The 22,722-nt window shown below is 40.2% G+C and overlaps 1 protein-coding gene across 2 annotated transcripts in view; it reads right to left on the bottom strand.

Moving 5' to 3' along the window:
• Window positions 1-17,942: 17,942 nt before the first annotated feature.
• KCMF1 (potassium channel modulatory factor 1) overlaps window positions 17,943-22,722 on the bottom strand; it is a 68,004-nt gene continuing 63,224 nt past the window's right edge. For both annotated transcript variants that reach the window (XM_074332257.1, XM_019714548.2), the window contains one exon: window positions 17,943-20,048. In XM_074332257.1, coding sequence (XP_074188358.1) covers window positions 19,787-20,048 — 262 coding nt within the window. In that variant the 3' untranslated portion in view covers window positions 17,943-19,786. The remainder of the gene's footprint in view (window positions 20,049-22,722) is intronic.

The following is a 22,722-nucleotide window of genomic DNA, read 5'->3' as shown; positions in this document are numbered from 1 at the left end:
AACTTCGAGTATGATCCTCTCCCAAACCCGCCCTGTTTCTCCTGGGACAGAGATAAACTTGAGGATTCACTCAATCCTTGACTGGGACTGACGGACCTGCTTCCAAGTGCACTCAAGTAGTTGTTTGCAGGCTATTGGACTGAGGGTCTTAGTTCCTCACTGGCTATTGGCCAGAGGCCAGCTGAAGTTCTTTGCCATTTGGACCTCTCCATACGGCAGCTCACAATATGGCAACTGGCTTTCCCTAGAGCAAGCGAGTGAGAGAACAAGGCGAAATTCTCAAGATGGAAGTCAGAGTTCTTTGTAAACTGTGATACAATTATACACACACACACACACACACACACACACACACACACACACACACACTATGTTTCCCCGAAAATAAGACCTAACCGGAAAATAAGCTCTAGCATGATTTCTCAGGATGACATCTCCTGAACACAAGCTCTAATCTGCCTTTTGGAGCAAAACTTAATATAAGACCCAGTCTTATTTTCGGGGAAACACAGTATATATTTGGTCATTATCCTTAGTTCCTGACACAAAGCTCCTACACGCCTGGGAATTTTCTGAGTGATAGGAGAGATAGGAGCATCTTTTGTTCTAATGAGGCAACTCTTGGTGGATCCCTAGATAGCTTCAGGATGGGTGCTGGTTACCAAAAAGACCAAGGCATAACTACGGGGTTGGAATTTTTAGCTCCCCACCCCCTGACGTCTAAGAAAGAAAGAGGCTGGAGATTGTTAACCACCACAGCAAATGATTTAATCAATCATACATATGTAATGAAACCTCCATGAAGCCTCTAAATGACACAGTTCAGAGAGCTTCTAAGTTGGTGACCATATGGAAGTATGGATAAGGAGACCCAGGGAAGGCATGGTAACTCTGTGCTCCTTCCCATTCCTTGCCCTATGCATCTCTTCCATTTGGCTGTTCCTGAATTGTATCTGTTACGATAAATCAGTAGTAGGAAGTAAAGTGTTCTTCTGAGTCCTATGAGCTATTCTAGCAAATTATCAAATTTTATAAGGGACATGGAAACATTTGATTTATATCTGGTTTGTCAGAATTACAGGTGGCAATCTGGGACTTGTGACTGGCATCTGGACTGGGAAGAAAGGGGTAGTCTTGTGGAACCGAGTTCTTGCCCTGTGGGGTCTGCACTAACTTCAGGTAGTTAGTGTGAGAACTGAATTGAATTGTAGGAGACCCAGTAGGTGTCAGAACTAGTAGTTGGTGTGGCAAAAATTCACACGTTTGTTGTCAGAAGTGTTGTGAGTAAAGATGGGCTCATAACCTAATCTTGGTTAGCAAGAAAAGTAAAATGTGTAGAGATTGGAAAGGAAGAAATAAAACTGCTCCTATTGTCAGATGACATGATTGTGTATATAAAATAATCCCAAGGTCACTACGAAAGAAACTCCTTCATCTAATAAATGAATTTAGAGAGGTCATAGGATACAAGGCCAACACACAAAAATAAGCCATCTTTCCGTATGTTAGTAATGAACAAAATATATTTAAAATAATGCCATTTATAGTATTCATGGTACTTAGGCATAAATACAATATATGTACAGAACATGCATGCTGAAAACTACAACACGGATGAAAGTCATTAAAGAAGGTCTGTCTACATAAATGGAGAAACATAGCATGGTTATGACTTGAAAAATTTAACATAATAAAGATGTTAATTACCCCTAAATTCATTAAACTAAATACCAATAAAAATCCCAGGGGCCAGCCCGGTGGCTCAGGTGGTCAGAGCTCCATGCTCCTAACTCCGAAGGCTGCTGGTTCGATTCCCACATGGGCCAGTAGGCTCTCAACCAGAAGGTTGCCGGTTCAACTCCTCAACTCCCGCAAGGGATGGTGGGCTCCGCCCCCTGCAACTAAGATTGAACACGGCACCTTGAGCTGAGCTGCCTCCCAGATGGCTCAGTTGGTTGGAGCGCGTCCTCTCAACCGCAAGGTTGCCGGTTTGACGCCCTCAAGTGATGGTGGGCTGTGCCCCCTGCAACTAGAAATGGCAACTGAACCTGGAGCTGAGCTGCGCCCTCCACAACTAAGACTGAAAGAACAACAACTTGAAGCTGAACAGAACCCTCCACAACTAAGATTGAAAGGACAACAACTTGACTTGGAGAAAAGTCCTGAAAGTGCACACTGTTCCCCAATAAAGTCCTGTTCCCCTTCCCCAATAAAATCTTTTTTTTTTTTTTTTTTTTTTTTTTTTAAAGATTTTATTGGGCAAGGGGAACAGGACTTTATTGGGGCACAGTGTATACTTTCAGGGGTTTTTTCAAAGTCAATTTGCTGTCCTTTCAGTCTTAGTTGTGGAGGGCGCAGCTCAGCTCCAGGTCTAGTTGCCAGTTGTTAGTTGCAGGGGGCGCAGCCCACCATACCTTGCTGGAGTCGAACCAGTAACCTTGTGGTTGAGAGCCCACTGGCCCATGTGGGAATCGAACCGGCAGCCTTTGGTGTTAAGAGCACGGAGCTCCAACCGCCTGAGCCACTGGGCCGGCCCCAATAAAATCTTAAAAAAAAAAAATCCCAGTAGGATTTTTAAAACATACACAAGATGATTCTAAAATTGGTACAGAAAGGCAAAGACTAGCTAACAGAATCTTGAAAAACAAATAAATTGAAAAAATTACACTACCCTTTTAAAAGCTAAAGTAATCAAGACAATGTGCTATTGGTGAACATTTAGATACACAGGTCAATGAAACAGGACAGAGTCCAGAAATTGATCCACAGAAATGTGGAGATTTGATTTTTGACATTGGTGCAATAAAGGAAGGGTAATCTTTTCAACAAATCATATTGGTACAACTCTATATCCATATTTTTAAAAAACTTTGGCTTAAACTTCACTCCTTATTTTTAAAAATTAAGTCAAAATTGATTATAGAGACAACATTAAAAATGTACGTCAAAAGACACTATCAAGAGAGTGAACAGACAACCCAGAGAATGGGAGAAAATACTTGCAAATCATATATGTGATAGGGGATTAATATTGAAAAGATATAAATAAATAATTCTTACAACTCAACAGCAAAAAATCAATCCAATTTAAAAATGGGCAAAGGACTTACTAGCTATCTCTCCAAAGAAGATATACAGATGGCCAATAAGCAATAAAACCAGGTAGAAATGAAGAATACAATAACTGAAATGAAGAATCAACAGCAGGTTAGATGAAGCAGAAGATCAAATCAATGATTTAGAGGACAAGGTAGCAGAAAACACCCAATTGACAGCAAAAAGAAAAAAACAATGAAAATAAGGGACCTCTGGAACAACATCAAGCATAACAATATTCATATCAGAGTGATATGAGAGAGGAGAAGAGAGAGCACAAGGAATTGAAAACTTATTTCAAAAAATAACAATAGAAAACTTCCCTAACCTGGTGAAGGAAATAGACATACAAGCCCAGGAAGTGCAGAGTCCCAAACAAGATGAATCCAAACAGGCTCACACCAAGACACATCATAATTAAAATGCCAAAGGTTAAAGACAGAGAGAATCTAAAAAGTAGCAAGAGAAAAGCAGTTAGTTACCTACAAGGGAGCTCCCATAAGACTGTCAGCTGATTTCTCAACAGAAACTTTGCAGGCCAGGAGGGATTGGCCCGCAATATTCAAAGTGATGAAAAGTAAGGACCTGCAACCAACATTACTCTACCCAGCAATGCTATCATTTAGAATAAAAGGACCGAGAAAGAGCTTTCCAGATAAGAAAAAGCTAAAGGAGTTCATCAACACCAAACCTATATTACAAGAAATGTTAAAGGGACTTCTTTAAGAAGATGTAAAAGAAAAAAAGATCTAAAATATGATTAAGGAACTATTACAAGGAAAAAAATATCTCACTGAAAAGGCAAGCACATAGTAAAAGCAGTTGATCTACCAAATATAAGGCAGGTACAAAGGTTAAAAGGCAAAAGTAGAAAGATCATGTGTAATTACTACAGTAAATTAAAGGATACACACAAACACACACACACACAAGAAGTGAAAAGTAATGACATAAACGTGGCAGGGTTGAGTAAAAATGGTAGTTATTTCAGAATATGTTTGAACTTAGCCAATCATCAACTTAAAATAGACTGCTATAAATATAGCTTGGTATAGATGAAGCATATGGTAACCACAAACCAAAAATCTATAAGACATATATACAAGAAATAAAGAGAAAGGGATCCAAACACAACACTACAGAAAGTCACAAGAAAAGACAGCAAGAAAATAAGAAAGGAACAGAAAACAATGAGTAAAATGTCAATACCTATATACCTATCAATAATCACTTTAAATGTAAATGGATTAAATACTCCAATCAAAAGCCATAGGATGGTGGAATGGATAAGAAAACAAGGCCCATACATATGATGCCTACAAGAGACCCACTTCAGCTTGAAAGGCACACACAGACTGAAAGTAAAGAGATGGAAAAAGATATTTCATGCAAATAGAAATGAAAAAAAGAGCTGGAGTACCAATGCTTATATCAGACAAAATAAACTTTAAAACAAAAGCTATAATAAGAAACAAAGAAGGACATTACATAACGATAAAGTGATCAATCCTACAAGAGGATATAACTTTTGTAAACATTTATGCACCCAATGTAGGAGCACCTCAATATATAAAGCAAATATTGATGGACACAATGGGAGAGATTGACAATAATACAGTTGTAGTAAAGGACTTTAACACCCTACTGACATCAATGGATCACTCAATAAAGAAACAGTGGTCTTAAATGACATATTAGAGCAGAGAGATTTAATTGATAATTTTAGAACTTTTCACCCCAAAGCAGCAGAATATACATTCTTTTCAAGCACACAGGGAGCATTTTCCAAGATAGACCACATGTTAGGGCACAAAACAAGTCTCAATAAATTTAAGAAGATTGAAATCATACCAAGCATCTTCTCTGATCACAATGATATGAAACTAGAAATGATTACAAGAAAAAACTGAAAAATACACAAATACATGTAGGTTAAATAACATGCTACTAAACAATGAATGGGTTAACAATGAGATCAAGGAGAAAATCAAAAGACACCCTGTGACACATGTAAATGAAAACACAACCACCCAAGATTTATGGGATATAGCAAAAGCAGCCCTAAAAGGAAAATTCATAGCAATACATGCCTATTTCAAGAAACAAGAAAAATCTCAAACAATTTAACCTTACACTTAAAGGAACTAGATTAAAAGAAAACAGCAAACAAAGCCAAAAGTGAGTAGAAAGGAGGAAATAATAAAGAACAGAATGGAAATAAATGAAATAAAGTCTAATACAAATACAAAGATCAATGAAACCAAGATTTGGTTCTTTGAAAAGATATACAAAATTGATAAATCTTTTAACCAGACTCATCAAGGAAAAAAAAGAGAGAGAGAGGAAGACCCAAATAAATAAAATCAGAAGCAAAAGAGGAAAATTGACAACCAATATCACAGAAATACAAAACATTATAAGAAAATACTATGAACAATTATATGCCAACATATTGGACAACCTGGATAAATTCCTAGAAACATACAATCTTCCAAGACCGAATCAAGAAGAAACTGAAAATCTGAACAGACTGATAACTACTAACAAAATCAAATCAGTAATCAAAAACCTCCCAAGCGCATTTTATGAGGCCACCATTACCCTGATTCTAAAACCAGACAAGTACATTACAAAAAAAGAAAGAAAGAAAGAAAGAAAGAAAGAAAGAAAGAAAGAAAGAAAGAAAGAAAGAAAGAAAGAAAATTATAGGCCAATATCCTTGTTGGACATAGATGTAAATATCCTCAACAAAATATTAGCAAACCAAATTCAACAATACCTTAAAAAGATCATACACCATGATCAAGTGGGATTTATTCCTTGGATGCACGTTGGTTCAGTATCTGCAAATCAATTAATGTGATATATCAAATAAACAAAATAAAGGATACAAATTTAATCATCAGATATACAAAAAAGCATTGGACAGAAGCCAGCATCCCTTCATACTAAAAACTCTCAGCAAAATGGGAATAGAAAATATATACCTCAACATAATAAAGGCTATATATGACAAACCCACAGCTAACATCAACTCCATATTGAAAAGCGAAGAGTTTTGTAAAGAGCAAGACAAAGATGTCCACTTTTACCACTTTTATTCTATATAGTATTGCAAGTCCTCGCCAGAGCAATCCAACAAAAAATTAATTAAATAAAAGGCATCCAAATTGGAAAGCAAGAATTAAAACTGTCATTATTTGCAGATGACAAGATACTATGTAGAGAGAACCCTAAAGAGTACAGCAAAAAACTATTAGAACTGATGAATGAATTCAGTAAAGTAGCAGGATAGAAAATTAATATTCAGAAATCATTTGCATTTTTATACGCCAATAATGAACTAATCAGAAAAAGAAATTAAGAAAACAATCTTATTTACAATTGCATCAAAAAATAAAATAAAATACCTAGCAGTAAATGTAACCAAGGAGGCAAAAGACTTGTATCAGAAAACTATAAGACATTGAAGAAAGAAATTGAAGAAGATACAAATAAATGGGGGGCCGGCCCAGTGGCTCAGGTGGTTAGAGCTCCGTGCTCCTGACTCCAAAGGCTGCCGGTTCGATTCCCACATGGGCCAGTGGGCTCTCAGCCACAAGGTTGCCAGTTCAATTCCTCGACTCCCGCAAGGGATGGTGGGCAGCACTCCCTGCAACTAAGATTGAACACGGCACCTTGAGCTGAGCTGCCACTGAGCTCCCAGATGGCTCAGTTGGTTGGAGCGTGTCCTCTCAACCACAAGGTTGCTGGTTCGACTCCCGCAACTAGAAAACGGCAACTGGACCTGGAGCTGAGCTGCACCCTCCACAACTAAGATTGAAAGGACAACAACTTGAAGCTGAATGACACCCTCCACAACTAAGATTGAAAGGACAACAACTTGACTTGGAAAAAAGAAGTCCTGGAAGTACACACTGTTCCCCAATAAAGTCCTGTTCCCCTTCCCCAATAAAATCTTTAAAAAAAAAAAAAAAAGATACAAATAAATGGAATCTATACAGTGCTCACGGATAGAAAGAACCTAATGTTAAACTATACTACAAGGGTATAGTACTCAAAGCAGCATGGTACTGGCATAAAAAAATAGACACATAGATCAACAGAACAGTATAGAGCGCCCATACAGAGCCCAGAAATAAACTTACACCTGTACGGTCAATTAATCTATAACAAAAAAGTCAAGAATATACATTGGGGTAAAGACAGTGTCTTCAATAAATGGTGTAGGGAAAACTAGACAGGAACATGCAAAAAAGAAAACAAAAAAAAAGAAAGAAAATGAAACTAGACCACTTTCTTATACCATATATAAAATTCCTAGAAGAAAACATAGGCAGTAAACTCTCAGACATTGTACTTAGCAGTATATGTTTTTGGATATGTTTCCTTGGGCAAGGGAAACAAAAGGAAAAATGAACATAGGGCACTACATCAAACTAAAAAGTTTTTGTACAGCAAAGGAAATCATCAACAAAATGAAAAGACAACCTACTGATGGAAGAAGTATATTCACCAATGATATATCCAATAAGGGGTTAATATCCAAAATATATTTAAAAACCTCATACAACTTAACACACACACACACACACACACACACACACACACACACACACACAATCCAATTAAAAAATGGCCAGTAGACCTGAACAGACATTTCTCCAAAGAGGACGTACAGATGGCCAATAGATATATGAAAAGATGCTTAATGTCACTAATCATAGGAGAATACAAACTAAAACCATATGAGATATCACCTCACACCTGTCAGAATGGTTATCATCAATAAATCAACAAACAGCAAGTGTTATCGAGGATGTGGAGAAAAAGGAACCCTCGTGCACTGTTGTTGGGATTGCAAATTGGTGTAGCCACTATGGAAAACAGTGTGGAGGTTCCTCAAAAAAATAAAAATAGAACTACCATATGACCCAGCAATTCTACTTCTGGGTATTTCTCCAAAGAAATTCAAAACACTAATTAGAAAAATATATGCATCTCTATGTTTATTGCAGCATTATTTAAAATAGCCAAGATATGGAATCATCCTAAGTGTCCACGGATAGATGACTGGATAAAGAAGATGTGGTACATATATACAATGAAATATTACTTGGCCATAAAAAGAATGAAATCTTACCATTTACAACAACATGGATGGACCTGAAGGGTATTATGTTAAGTGAAATAAGTCAGACAGAGAGACAAATACCATATGATTTCACTTATATATGGAATCTAAAAAACAAAACAAATTAACAAACAAAATAGAAGGAGACTCATAGATAGAGAGAACAAATTGATGGTTGTTAAATGGGAGGAGGATTGGGGTGCAGGGTGAAAAAAGTGAGGGGATTAAGAAGTACAAATTGGTAGCTACAAAATAGTCACAGGGATGTCAAGTACAGCACAGCGATTATAGTAACGATGTATGGTGTCAGGTGGATACCAGACTAATGGGGGGCATCACCTTGTAAGTTATATAAATGTCTAACCACTATGATGTATATCTGAAACTAATATAATATTAAATGCCAACTGAAATTGAAAAATAAAAATTTTTTTAAAAAGTACATTGAGATACCATTACATAGCCATTCAAATGGATATAAGTAAAAGTACTTTGGGTATTAGGCCAACTATCAAGTATGTATGTCTTCCTAAAATACACTAGGTGGTTGGGAAAATGACCACTGGATAGTACAAACCTCAATGGGCCCACTCCAAACTGGACTTTGGCCAGAACTCCATTTAATTGCTGCTTATTACCTAGTTCCTATATTTTCTTTTTCTAACAAGGAGCCATGATTACAGTTTGGATCAAGGACAACTGGGAATCTGTGGCTAACTGTCCTCAAAAGGTTTAGGTATTTTCCTTTTCCCAATGCCCAGTGACCCACGTAAATAGGCCCCTTTGGTAGAAGACCAGAAGGAATCATCACCATGTTTAATTGTCACGTGGTGCGGGGTCCTTCATCCTGGAGTTCTAGCCTCTTCTTCAATCAGTGGGTTACGGGTTTGAAAATTGGCTCAGTGTAGAGAAACTGCGCAAGTGAGTGTGACTTTTTATTGGAGCAACTGCCCTCAGCATCATCATCACCATCATCATCACCACCATCCTTGATTTCTCTTGATAGTTCAATTTGAGTAGTACCTTTGTTGGCTAACCAACTATCTTGTCCGAGGTTATGCTAAGTTCTATTAACCATCTCCAAAGCTCTTCAGCTCTGGTCCCATCAACTGCCACTTCATCCCTGCTGTTCCCTGTGACAATTGCAACTCCCTGGCTTCAAGCAGTTAAGTGCTGTCACTTGTCCTCTATTGCTTCTAAGGGAGGCTTTGCAGAGGAGGAAACAAAGTCCACGAAGGTCAACAGTTTCCCTCAGATCACACAGCTGAGAAATGACAGAGGCAGCTTCGATCCCAGGCAGTCTGGCCCAGACACCACACTTTTACCCAATACCCTCTACTGCCTTTTCGGGAAACCAGTAAAATAAATGTTAAAACAGACCTCTTGGAGACCTCCAAGGGCTGAGGGGTGGGCAATGGGTTGCCTTTCCGTTTGTGTTGATCCACTGCCCCCAAGTGGCCACATCTGAATTTCATCCTCAGTTGTTCCCTAATACTGTCAAGCTCTCCAGATGCTCTGCCTGCTGTAAAGATGGTCCAACCTCATCCTGCTGGGAAACATACCCCCGCTGGCCTGGGACAGCACTGGGCAGGTTTCTTAACCATAAAATAATGACATGAAATAATGCAAATAAATTCCTGGATCAGACTAAGGGCCCAAATAAACACCAACAATGGTGCAGTAATACTCAATTCCTTTCTCTCTAAAGTACGGGTGGCAACAGTCACCCTCACACCTTTGCTGCAATGAGTGAGCTGCAATGTCAGCTGCAAATGTTGGGAACCGGTGTTCAACATGAGACCAGCCCCTTTTCAAGGCTCCTTGAAAAATGCTCTGCTAGATTAGCTTGATTCCTGCTGGCTTGATTCAGCGCACAGTTGCGTAAAAGGCATAGAAGTTGCTGAGGTGATGGGAGGTCTGGCTCAGGTACCCGATTTTGAGGCTCAGGAGCAGAAGTCTCTCACCAGACAACGCTCTGTTGCTCATAAAGCTGGAAGGACCCACTTCCCCATAGTTGGGGTCATGGAAGTGTGGATTTTCCCCCTAACATCTCCTCTCTGGACCAGCAGACTTGTATGTGCGAGACCACGAGGTGCCTTCCAGACATGACTTCTGCCCATCAACACAATCAGCCTGCGAGGAAGCTCTCACAGAGCAGGAGAGTCAGGCTCTGAGTTAGGGAACTGCTCTAACCTCACACAGCTGGCCTGGGCCTGAGCTGGGATTCAGTCCCAGATATGGCACTTCCCGGGCTTGGCCCCGTGTCACTAGCGCAGGGCCTCCCTGCGTCTTTGTCCACATGGAGCCCATTCATGCTGGCTGATCACCAGTCAACCAGACCGAGATGGGGAGCCCTGCCGCTGCCTACATACCCACATCACTGCTGCAGTGTCATAGGCAGAAATGTTTCCGGATCTGTTGCATCTGGTTCGCAGGAATTAGCCAAGCTTGTCCATCTCAAGGACAGAGAGGCAGCTGGAAGATCAGGGTGGTAATAGAAGAAGGCCTAGGTCAGGTGCCATGACTCAAACATTCCTAATGAGTGACAACCTTCAACCTTTGGAAAGTACAATGGCGATTTTGGAGGCAATGTTCAAATATAGTATAAAGCCACCAGGTTAATTCGAATCCTGAGAAAGAAATCTCTATGTATTCCTAGGCCAATGCTTCTAAAAGTTATTAAGGGTCTTTAAGTGTCCTACCCAAAAATTTTCCCAAGGATGACCATCTAAATGCCCCAGAGAGACTTTTCTGAATTCTTAACTCTTCTGAATTTGTTATAGTAAACAGAAGGCAGAAATTCTGAAAAAGTCAGAGAACATTAGGAGAACAAATCATCTTGTGTTTTCTAGAAATGTCCTAATTTTAATTTACTGTCATATCAGATATCATGCCGGATGAATTTTACTTTGTGTGATTTGAGTCACAGCATCTGGGTCAGGATCTTGGCTCTGGCCGTGGTGGGACCTGGGGAAATTTATTTTGTCTCTGCATCTTAGTATTAAGCATCCCCAAAGCAACAGTGTGGTGACAAACAGAACCGTGAGGATCCCAGTTCAGCTGCTGGGCTGGCTGGCCATTTATATAGAGTGGGCTGTAAGGAGACATTGAGCCAACGTGGATTCAGACAGGGTGTTACATATACAGAGAGCAAGCGCAGAATCAGCATGGCGTCAGCAACTTGTGTTCCTGGTCCCATAGGATGACATCGAGCTGGAGGTCCAGACAACAGATGGCATGGGCAGTGGGTTGCTTTGCTGTGCAGACGCCAACCTTCAACTCTAGCCAAGCAGCTCACAAGTCTGCTTACCTCCACTGCAGTTAAGCCTATGCCGAGACATGCAAGGCTGCTGGGCACCAGGGCAGAGCTATCCCCCTAAACTTAGTTTTATCATCTGTAAGATGGGAATATTAAGAATATCTAACACAGGTATGTTTTTCTGAGATAAATTCACATAAAATTCACCATTTTGAAGTGTGTAATTCAGAGGAGATGCAAGATGGTGGAGTAGATAAACACTGCCTGCTTCCTTCCATGAACAAACTAAAATTACAGCTAGACTATAAAACAATTAACCTGGAGAATCATCTAAAGTCTGGCTGAATAGAAGTTTTTTTCAGGCTTTTTTTTTTTTTTTAACAAACTTTTATTTATTTTAAGTGTGTTTTGCCAGGTCCCATCAACTCCAAGTCAAATAGTTGTTTCAATCTTGTTGTGGAGGGCGCAGCTCAGTGGCCCATGTGGGGATCGAACCAGCAACCTTGTTGTTAAGAGCACCGCCCTCTAATCAACTGAGCTAACCGGCCGCCCCTAGAAGTTTTATAACTAAGGATATAAAAAGGGCCGGTCTGGTGGCTCAGGCAATTGGAGCACCGTGCTCCTAATGCCAAGGTTGCCGGTTCAATTCCCACATGGGCCATTGAGCTGCGTCCACTACAGCTAAGACTGTGAACAACAGCTCTCCCTAGAACTGGGCTGCTAAAAGCAGATGGAGGTCGGGGAGAGTTGCCCTGGGCTACCGTGTGCTGCCAGCGTGAGCAGCCGGCAGCCAACGAGAGCTGCTGTGAGTGGTCGACTGAGCGCAAGGCTCATAAATACCAGCATGGGTCAGGGAGCTGTGTCCTATACAATTCGACTGAGAAACAACAGCTTGAACTAGAGTCGGGGGGTGAGGCGAAAAAAGTGGGGAGAAAAATATAAAGAAGCCATGTGGAGACTGGTGGGCGGGGCAAAGACACAGAACCTGCTAACCCCAAACCTACGAGTGGCAGATGAGAACAAGGAGGGATATCTAGGCCACAGAGGTTTCCCCCAGAAGAGCAACGGACCCCAGCCCCACACCAACCTCCCCAGCCCTGAGTACTGGTGCTGGGAAGAGGCCCCCCCACAAAATCTGGCTGTAAAAAACAGTGGCGATTCTGACCACCCAAGTGGGATGGAAAGGGGCAGGAAACCCAGGCATCCTATTAAAGGGCTTGCACACAGACTCTCTCACTCCCAGGCACTCACCTTGGGCTCCAGCGGGGGGACAGTAACTCAGGGGGTGTTGGAGACATATAGGCGGGCAGACTGAGTTGTGTTGCTTCAGATTGAGGGCTAGAGGACAGTCGCCATTTCCCTGTGAGCAGGCCTTCCTCCCATGCAGCAGCCAGGTGGGCACCATCTTTCCTGTGTTGAGCCCGCCCCCACACAGCCAAATCTGAATCTGATTGGTCTGGTGAGCTCTGCCCCTGCCGACTCACTGGGATCCTGCCCCACCCATTTCCCCCAACATTGTTGGAGGCACTTTCTCCAAGAGCAGCCCACACTGCACCCTTTCTTGGAAAATAGAGTACCACAGACCCCAGGCAGGTGACTACTGGCCTCAATCTGCTCTGACACTTTTGCTGAGTAGCTTCAGGCTCAGCACTGGCACTAAACCAGAATTTACATTAACCTGGTGACGGCAACTCTTCCCAGTCTAGTGACTCCCTGAGACCCTGCCTCACTCAACTTGTGTACTGCAGGAGGCTTTATCAGTGGCTGAACCTTAACGGAACTGGCAAGTGGCAGCAGCCCTTGGGGTGTCCTGCCATTTTGCAGAGCTACCATAGGCCCAGTATTGGTGGCAGACATCTCTGTTCACAGTGAGGCCTCTCCCACATGCCTCCAGGGTTAACACAGGCAGCAAATAACTGCAGATTGCTTTGTAGCTCTTACCAGGTAGTTCCTGACCAGTCAAAGGCAGTGGGTGACTTGGGCCTGCTCCAGAGCCCCTCCCAAGAGGCCCAAGAAGCAACATACTTGGAGGTTGGCTTCAGACCACAGCAGAGCACCATCCAATTAGCTCCACAAGTGGCACACACAAAGGGCAGTCTCAAAAGGCAACAGAGCCTGCTGGGAAGAATCACACTAAATGGGGTAAGCCCCGCCCCCACACAGCAACCAGTAAGTTGTGGACGTGGCCAAACCCCTCAGCCAATCAGCCTGAGGGTCAATCCCATCCACTGATGTGCCAATAGCAACCAAGATTCAACTATCAAAGGATGGCACACACAACCCACACAAGAAACACCCCTAGAGCACCCAGTGCAGGTGAGCAGGGAGATTGTGCTACTGGGCCCCACAGGACATCTACTACATAAGGCCACCTGGCCAAGACTGGGAGACACAGCAGATCCACCAAATACATAGAAACAGAGAGGCAGCCAAAGTGAGGAAGCAAAGAAATACCTTCACCTCTCAGGCTCAGCATCCCAAATGCCATCAGCAATGGGTCTTAGGGAAACCTTCGTGGGTCCTGAAAATTCTGTAGGCAAATGGAGCTGAAACTTCAGGTGTCACTGGAAGCAGTGAAACATGCAGACAGAAGACAGAAGGAAATGATATTCATGGGGCGTTCAACACTACAGAAACCGCCTGTAGAACAGCAAATACACGGGTGCCACAGATGCCCAAGTCTAGAGTCTTACTTATATTTTATGATACAACACAGCCATTGAAGTAAAGCTGTTATCCACAGGAATGAACGGAAAGTGATGTATGTAACACAAAGTTTATGTAACTGAGAATAGATTCAAATCAGAAAACACAGATATGCTGGGTGACCAAGTGATGATGTTATAAAAGATATTCCAGGTAAGAGGTCAGTGTAAATCAGTCTGGGAGCCTGTTACAAAGTTTGTAATTTATTTTAAACTATTACTGTATAGTCAGTGGTATTTTCCAAGGCAAAGCATTAATTCTAAGAGTGGTCAGCTAACAAGTGGCTGCTACAATCAGGCCACAATCGTTTTGCAACTTTGATAAACTTTTATAATTCAACAGACTAATTAGCATACTATGTATCAAAAAATGGGCTTTTACTGGTGAAACTAGTGTTTTGTTAATTGTCATGAGAAGCTCTCAAAAACAACATTAAAAGCATTCAAGGCAGGCCAGATTGGTTTACATGACTAGGGTGAAAGAATCCATGACATTTTTATCCCCTAGAGATAGACAGTGGCCGGTCCTGCTTAGTCTGGGCCACTTGCTGACTTAGGAGTATTACAAAATCTTACTAAGGAATATTGATGCTTCTACCTCAAGTAAACCTTTATACAGGGTAATCAGAACATCTGAGAGCTGGGATGTCATCAAGTTTACAGATGTACCAACTGTTTTTGTGCCAGCTTTGAATGAGGACTGACGTCTAAAACATGCACACTCAAACCTAGTATCAAGATTTAAAGGAGTAGGTCACTCACAGATCAGATTGGTCACCTTATCTACCAAATGCAACAGGCTTGGTGACCTTTGAAAACACTCCCAATTGGGTGAGGGAGAAAAGCTCTCAGGAAATTGTTTCTGAAGAATTCTCTTAAGGTGTGTGGGGATGTGTGCTTGCGTGCATGTCTACAAAAACTGCAAGCTGTAAATGATGCTTAGGGTTAGACCAAAGCTCTGAACCTACTGACCTCAAAGTATGATATGACAGATCAGGGGTGATGGTGGCTTGTGTAGACATAGGAGCCACTAAACCACAGGCCATATGTACTGTCTACAAAGGAAACAATGTTAACACCAGGTTCCTAGAGGTCCTGGTAAAGACCTCTTAGACTACAAGAGAAAAATCACCCCTCTAGGCCTGAGGAAAGCAGCCCAGAGGGGTTTGTGCACACGTGGCCCAGAGGTTTTCAAATCACGTCCATTCATCAACGTCTGTGCATAATTTGTGCTCCAAGAGAAGTTATCAGGGACACAAAATCATACATAAAGGTTTCTTTCTCATCGAGCGCTTACCAGTTGCTATCAAGTTCAACTGACTTTATAAAACCTGAGGACTTGAAGGGAGCACCCTACTCTGTAATCTGAGAAACCTAACCAAGGCACTACCCATTTGACAGCAACTGACTAAAATGCTACATGATTTTACATTCTGGATCAGGTTCGATAGAATAATCTTTTAAATTTGAATCTGCTAATAAGAAACGCCCCAAACTCATATATTTATAGAACAATTATTTGACAGAGATGGGCGGAAAACCAGAACCAAGAGTTAACGAGTACTAGTCAGAAACAAAGAAGTTCATGGGCACAAGGAATTTTTACACTATTCTGAAAAACAAAGTCACTCGAATTTGGCTTTGGAGTATGTGATGAAAATATTCAGGTAAGGCTATGCTTAAAGCCACAGAATTTCACAACATTGTCACAAATGACCAGAGTCTGCAAACTGCAGCTCATCTTGCATCCAACCCTAACCGCTCCCCACTCCAGCCTGGAGACAGGGCTTCAGTTACCATGTCTGACAGAGAGGGCTGTTTTGAAGCGTCCAGTGGGGCTTTAGAAGAGCACAGAAAAGCATGCCCTTTGTGCCAGCATAACATCAACTTTAGCAAGTAATTCTCAGAAATTTTCATACCTAGCGTTTTACTTAACACTACACATGAAATCAATTTTGTTGCATGTGACTCCAAAATTGTACATGCTAGTAATTTAGAAACACAGTAGATCTTTGCTTATATATAGTACACATTGCTATGGGGCTTTTCCTCCCTACAAACCTGGTGTTTGTTAAAGAGCTTGTAGCACCCATTCCTGTTACATGTGGATAGTTTTTATACATTCCAGTTACAGTAGACTTTTTACTGAACACTTTTCAGTGGCAGGGATCCCATTCAGAAGGCACTTTTTCTCCAGTCACCTGCTTCTTCTACCTTTCCTCTGCCTTTAAATAGAGCTATGAACTAATGAAATTTGGGTGGATCCCAAGAGCTGCAGAACTAGAAAAAAAAATTCAGTACTTGCTGTTGAGGGTCATCAAGAGTACTCTTGGGACCCCTTACCTGTTTTCTTTGTGGCCTACAGATCAGAAAAACTACAAATAGGCTTAGTGATCACGTGTTATTGAAAATTCAAATACTGAGGGAATAAAATTGGGGGGAAGAGGATGGATTTTTCTGTTGCTTCTCTTATTCTAATAATGTAATCTACTATCCTAACCTGCATCTCCTTGGGGAGCCACAGGGAGAGGGGCTTTCTCTTAAATTACTGAGTCTAATTATAAATAAGAATTCACTAAGTTAGTAATAAACCTAGGCTCCAATTTTGTGGGTAATAAAAAAACACACAACTAAATCCAAATCCAAATATTTCACTGTAGCCAGTAACAGAAATGATATGACTATTAGCCATAAAAGCACAGGAATTTCTACTTGTTCAGAGTTAAAATATTTCAGGAAACTAGATAAATGAAAAAAATTCGAGGAAGTCATGAGGTATATTCTACTACTTCAGTCTAATTTGAAATTCTACCGTTCTGTGATTAAATATCCAGGAGTGTGATGCCCATGGATACCCTGCATACAATTATAGTTTAGCAGGAATTACTCTGAGATTCTGAAACACACAGACAGCATATTCTATTCCATAAATCACATACACAGAAATAAACATTCTTTGTAGGTCTTCCTCTTCACTATAAATTTTTTTGAATTCTGCAAGTCATGACATTAAACTTCTTCCAGAACACCTTAAGTAGAAAGATTTAAATTAATTCCAAACAAGAAGTAAAGACAGTACGTAGAACCCTTACAAACTTATACCCCAGATACTCAAAACTAAACAAAAGTCTCTCAAAACTCAAGATCTGGTCTTTAGAAATTTGAAGATGTAGCCAAAATAAACAATGGTATATCAACTGTCTCCTCTACATCAAAGTCTTTGCCATTATTTTTATTCAGTAATTCCAAAAATGTTAATTCAGAAACTAAAGAAAAAGGACACAAGAATTTGAAGGACTTAAATATATTTTTTATATTGATAGTCTGTGTCTTTCTACCCTAAGATAATACATTATTGATTACATACAGGATGAGGTGAGGTATTTGTAAAATATCTGGTAAAAATAATTAATATACAGTATCCTACATGAGATGGACTCTTATGAACCTTTAAGTCTTCTGAAGTGTTAAACTCATCACTTAAATTAAACTGCCCTGAATGCACTCACAGTTGTTCCCTCAAACCATGTTAAAAAGGGAAGGATCTTACATTTTCCAAGAATTAGTACAGAAAAGGGAAAGCATGTAACTGGCAATTTCTATTTCTCACATCCAAAGTAATGCATTCACACAAAATCAGGACCTGTAAATTCAGCATAAAAAGAGAAAAAAAATACTGGATTAGAGATATAAAATCTCTGAATAACGGTTAGGCTAATTCACCAACACCAAAGAAATCCAAGTGGTCAACAGTCTTGAAAATGCTTTATTGAAATGTGTGACTTATGTGCAGATGTGTTTGAAAAGACCACAGCTTGAAAACTGGTTTTTGAAACGTTTCAACAACCAATTGAAAAAAAGAAAATCATTACTGGACTTGACTTCTAGAATAACCAGAAGCCTGGTGTAAAATTCTCCTTCAAAACATTTTCTGTTACAGAAACTAAAGAAAACAAAGCTATTATATTTGGAAACTGTTGGAGTCTGAAGTTTCAGAGGAGGAGAAGCAACAGTTTTTCAGACATGTGGGGTAACTTCTTTTTTGGTTACATTTGGATGAACATGGATTTCACAGTTCTCGGAAGAACACCAAAGGGTGTTCTAGTCTGTATGCTTGTGGTGTTGAAAACATGGAGAAACACAGACGGGAAAGGAAAAGGTTTACAGGAGAGCAGACAGAGAAAAGGGCTCAGAGAAATGAGAACTGGAACAAGACATGATTAGGGTAGGTCTAGTTATAAATTTATCAGAAGCTGTGCGCACCTTTTTTAAAAGTCCTAAATTTACATTCCAAAAACTGCCCCCGGAACCCCCCAGACCCGCTGTCCCTGCCTTGGAGCTATTGTGAAAGTCTATGCACAAAAACTGAAACAAAATAAAAAAATATCCCGATCCTTCCAAACCCCAAAACAATCACAAAAAAGCTGTACATTTTTTTTACACATAGGATTAATAATATAGGCATATAGGTGGCATGATTCAATTAAAAGGCTTTACTTTTTATGCCAGAAAAAACCCAATAAATAAAAGGTGCTAAAAAGTTAGCATTAAGAATTTGGTTGTAATATATTGACAAAATCTGGGAAGGCAAATCCTCAAAGCTCCCCTGATACTGATCTGTCTCAGCAAACTATGAAGCAAATACATAAATAACACAAAATATGATTGAGAATGTGAGATTTTCAAAAACAAAGACAACATAATTCAGGTTAACTTTGTTGAACAGTGAATAAATGAAATTCATCTACACCTGAATAAAACATATTTAACAATTGAAAAAATTTTAAACAACCACAAAAAGTAAAAACTTTAAACAAATATGAACAGGATTTGTTTTTAGGGCACACAAGTGCCCTGCAGCAGATTCCGACAGTAGCTTTACTGGTGTGTCTTCTATAGATGAGTTAAAGAGACAGGCTGAGCTCCACACAGGTAAGATAATTAACAGGGCGACAGGACAGTCACACAGGGCGGAGCACGACACCCGGCTACGACCCCCAGATTCCACTGCAGAGCTGGCTTTATGCGTAGGAGGCACACAAAGAAAGGTGATTCAGGCGGACATTATTCAAAAGCTACTTCATCATGTAACTCTTTTGCCCTGTAACCGTTGAATAATGTTTGGGAAAGCTTTGGGCTTTTATTTTTGTTTAAGTTTTACTCCTTGTATTTAATTTTTTAAATAACAAGGTCACTAAAACTCATGCACGCTGCAAAAAACCTCATGCAGTAGTTAAGGTAAACCATCCAAGCAGTTTTTATTCATTAATATTCATAAATACACACAGCAGCTTCATTAGAGATTTCAATTTTCCTCTTCAGTTTGAATGTGGAGTATTAGGAGAGCCTTTTGCATGTCAAGGTACAGGAAGCAGAGATCACCCCTGCACTGCTACCTACATTTACCTGCTAGAAGTAAAAATTAGTTAAGTGGAAATGATTATCATATATATTTTCTCTCTTCCTTTTGAATGTACACAATGTAACAAGAGTGACAGACCTGAAATTACAATCACCAAACAAACCCAAGATAGTTGTTGTCCACTTTCATTGGCAAATACAGCACAGAGGACATTGAGAATTGGGATGTCATCAAAGAGGAGGTGGTGGAGGCTCATTTCCTTTATTACTCTCTTTTAAATTTAGGTTTTCTAAAGCAACATCTAAAGGCATAATATCTACACAGCCCATAGCACCAAAATCTGCCATCTCCCCCCGTTCATCCTCGTCTGAGGAGGAGCTCTCTTCGCGCACTAAAGTGGACAGAAGGAGCTCTTGGACAAACAGGCTGCGGTCTGCGCGCTCACTTTCCATGGACTGGCGCTCTGTTTCCGACATTTTAGGATCATTCAACCTGTGTGAGTTAAAAAGAAAAGATCTCATTGGTAAAAAGTCAATGAACAATGGCATGGTCAATTTTTGCAACGTCCTACACTGTGCAAGTTTTACAGGTGGCAAAACGCAGAATCTGAGACATACTATTTAAACACCTTGCTCTAATTATCACCTTAATTATGTTGAGATTAATTCCCCACACTTTTAGCAATACTGTTACCTGAGGTGCAAATCTATGCTTTAATTAGATTCAATGAGAAAAATATATTTAGATTTCTCACATTCCCTTCAGAGAAAACTGATGAACATTTCTCAGAAAAACAAAATTTCTGGAAGATTAGACGCTTGGGGGAAGCAGGGATTTCCCTAACCAGAATTTCACCTGTAGGTAGTAAAAAATGGGAAAAGTAGCAACCCTGGCCACAAAAACAAAATCTGTAGCAACTAGAATATTCGACTGAAGAAATTCCTAAAAGTTCCCTTGACTTTTCTCTATTACTTCCATGTAATTCTTCCTAAATGAAGATATGTCCAGAACAATAGAAGGCAAGAAAAAAAACTCTCTTATTTCTCTCTGCACACGTGTGCACCCTCCTTCTCACCCTGTCCTGCATTTCTCTTACCAAGGACCAGATCACCCGAGGTTAATGGCCCAACGCTCATCTGAGGCATACACTTATGACATCTATGGCTATGCTGGGAAACTTGGTTCATCTGCACAGAGACTTAATAAATGTTAAGAGTTGAATTCTTGTTACTAATCTGTTATATGACTTAAGCAAAATTCTGCTTAGTTTTAGTACTGATTTTATTTCTCTACATTTTTAGTGGCAAAGAAAGAAAAGGAAACTAGCTGGAGCACTGAGGTCAGGACCAGTAACAAAACAGGAAGAAGATGGTGGCAGTGAAAGGAGGCCCAGCAGTCATGTACAACAGGAGCTTCTCCCAGAGAACCCAGGTGCACCAGGGTTCAGACAGATCTACTCCACACTCCATGCTGGCACCTGTCTCTGCTGTCCTACCTATGCTGAAAGGTACAGGGGCTTCCCAAAGTAACAACGGAGGACATGTACTGGGCACTTCCTATGGGTCAGGCTCTGTCCTAAGTGCTTTTTGTACGTATTAGCTCTTTTAACTCCTATGAATTAAGTACTATTATTATCAACATTTTACAGGAAAAGGAAACTGAGGTTAAGTAACTTGCTCAAAATCTCATGGCTGTCAAGTTCCAAACCACTGAATGATTAGATCTATGGCTCAGAAAACAAATGAAAAGATCTGAATTTCAGAATTTAAAGAAAGCAAAAGGATCTGGAAGGTAATTACATACAAAATTAAATCCACATTGAAAGGAAATGACTGATGACATTTATGGTTAAAACCAAATTAAGAATATCATAAGGAAGTATCTAATGGAATAGGAGACTTAGCAATAGGCTACACATTCTCAATCAAAAACTATAAAAGTGTGAAGAACTGAAATACAGTCCACACCCTTAGCTTTGGAAAAGGCCTCTGGTAAAGAAAATAAAATCTATAGTCAAAGCCATTATAGAAAAATAAAGGATGTATAGAAGATTATCTATATAGTAAGCAGGCTAACTAGAAACATAAGCTGAGGTTCCAACCCTTTGGAGAGAATTGATTCCAATATTACTACTTTGATTTTTAGGAAATAACTGACAATGTTTCATTCTCGAGGGGCAGATACAATCTGGTACTAGGGCTAGGTTTCCTGATAGGCCAAACGTCATTTGGAATCTAGAAGTAATTGCAAAGCTTGTAAGGATGTTCAAAATGGGGTTAGCAAAACTAGCTGGTTCTATCACCAAAACTGGAGGTCAACCATTTTGGATCCCAAAGAAACTGTCCTCCATCAGTTCCAGGGCAACAGGAACAGGAACTGCCTCTGGCCAAAGAGACCGATGATAAGGCTTGAGCCCCACACCTATCACCAAACAGCTGTGCAGAGACCAGGATTTCCCCTTGGAGACACTGTAGCCACTCTCCTTGTCTTAAAGATTCACCACACATGTTAATATATTTGAAGTTCTGAGAAGTTCCAGGGAATATTTTTTGGGGAAATTATACAAGTCAGGAACAAATGGTACAATGAAAGATGTGGAAAGTGGTCTGCAAATTGCAAGCTACTATGCAATGCACGGTATCAGAGGACAGAAAGTACACCCAGAGTCCAAGGAAAGCATTCAGAGGCTACCCATGCCGTACCCTGTGAGCTGGGTGTCCAGTGTAGACTAACTACACAGAGAAAAATCCCCTTTCAAGCTCATTGAGTATGGAGCTAAAAAAATAAAATAAACAAGAAAACAATGGGTCAAGGGTAGGAAGGTTATCTTTTCTAAAAGGCACTTGCAAGACCTTCATTCCACCCACAGGTCAGTGAACTGACAGCGGATATACACATCAGTAGGTCTCCTTTTCGAGGTAGGTACCTAGATTTGGCAAGTTCCAGGCCTGCTGTTGGCCATTTATTGTGTGTAATGAGTATTTTTTACACCATGGTAAAGCATTTTTTTCAGTAGCTGCTTTTGTGTGCCAACCATAAGAATTTAAATACCACTTCTTCAGAAATTCTCAGGCGAAAACCACCACTGTTATGAAATCCTCTCTCGTACCTTCTAATATTTCAGAGCAGATTGAAATTGGCAATAAAAAGAAAGCAATGTTAATTA

The sequence above is a fragment of the Rhinolophus sinicus genome, linkage group LG05 (genome assembly GCF_036562045.2).
Source record: "Rhinolophus sinicus isolate RSC01 linkage group LG05, ASM3656204v1, whole genome shotgun sequence".
Taxonomy (NCBI): domain Eukaryota; kingdom Metazoa; phylum Chordata; class Mammalia; order Chiroptera; family Rhinolophidae; genus Rhinolophus; species Rhinolophus sinicus.
Note: the sequence above shows the minus strand (reverse complement) of the source record. Positions and strands in the feature narration are given on the sequence as shown.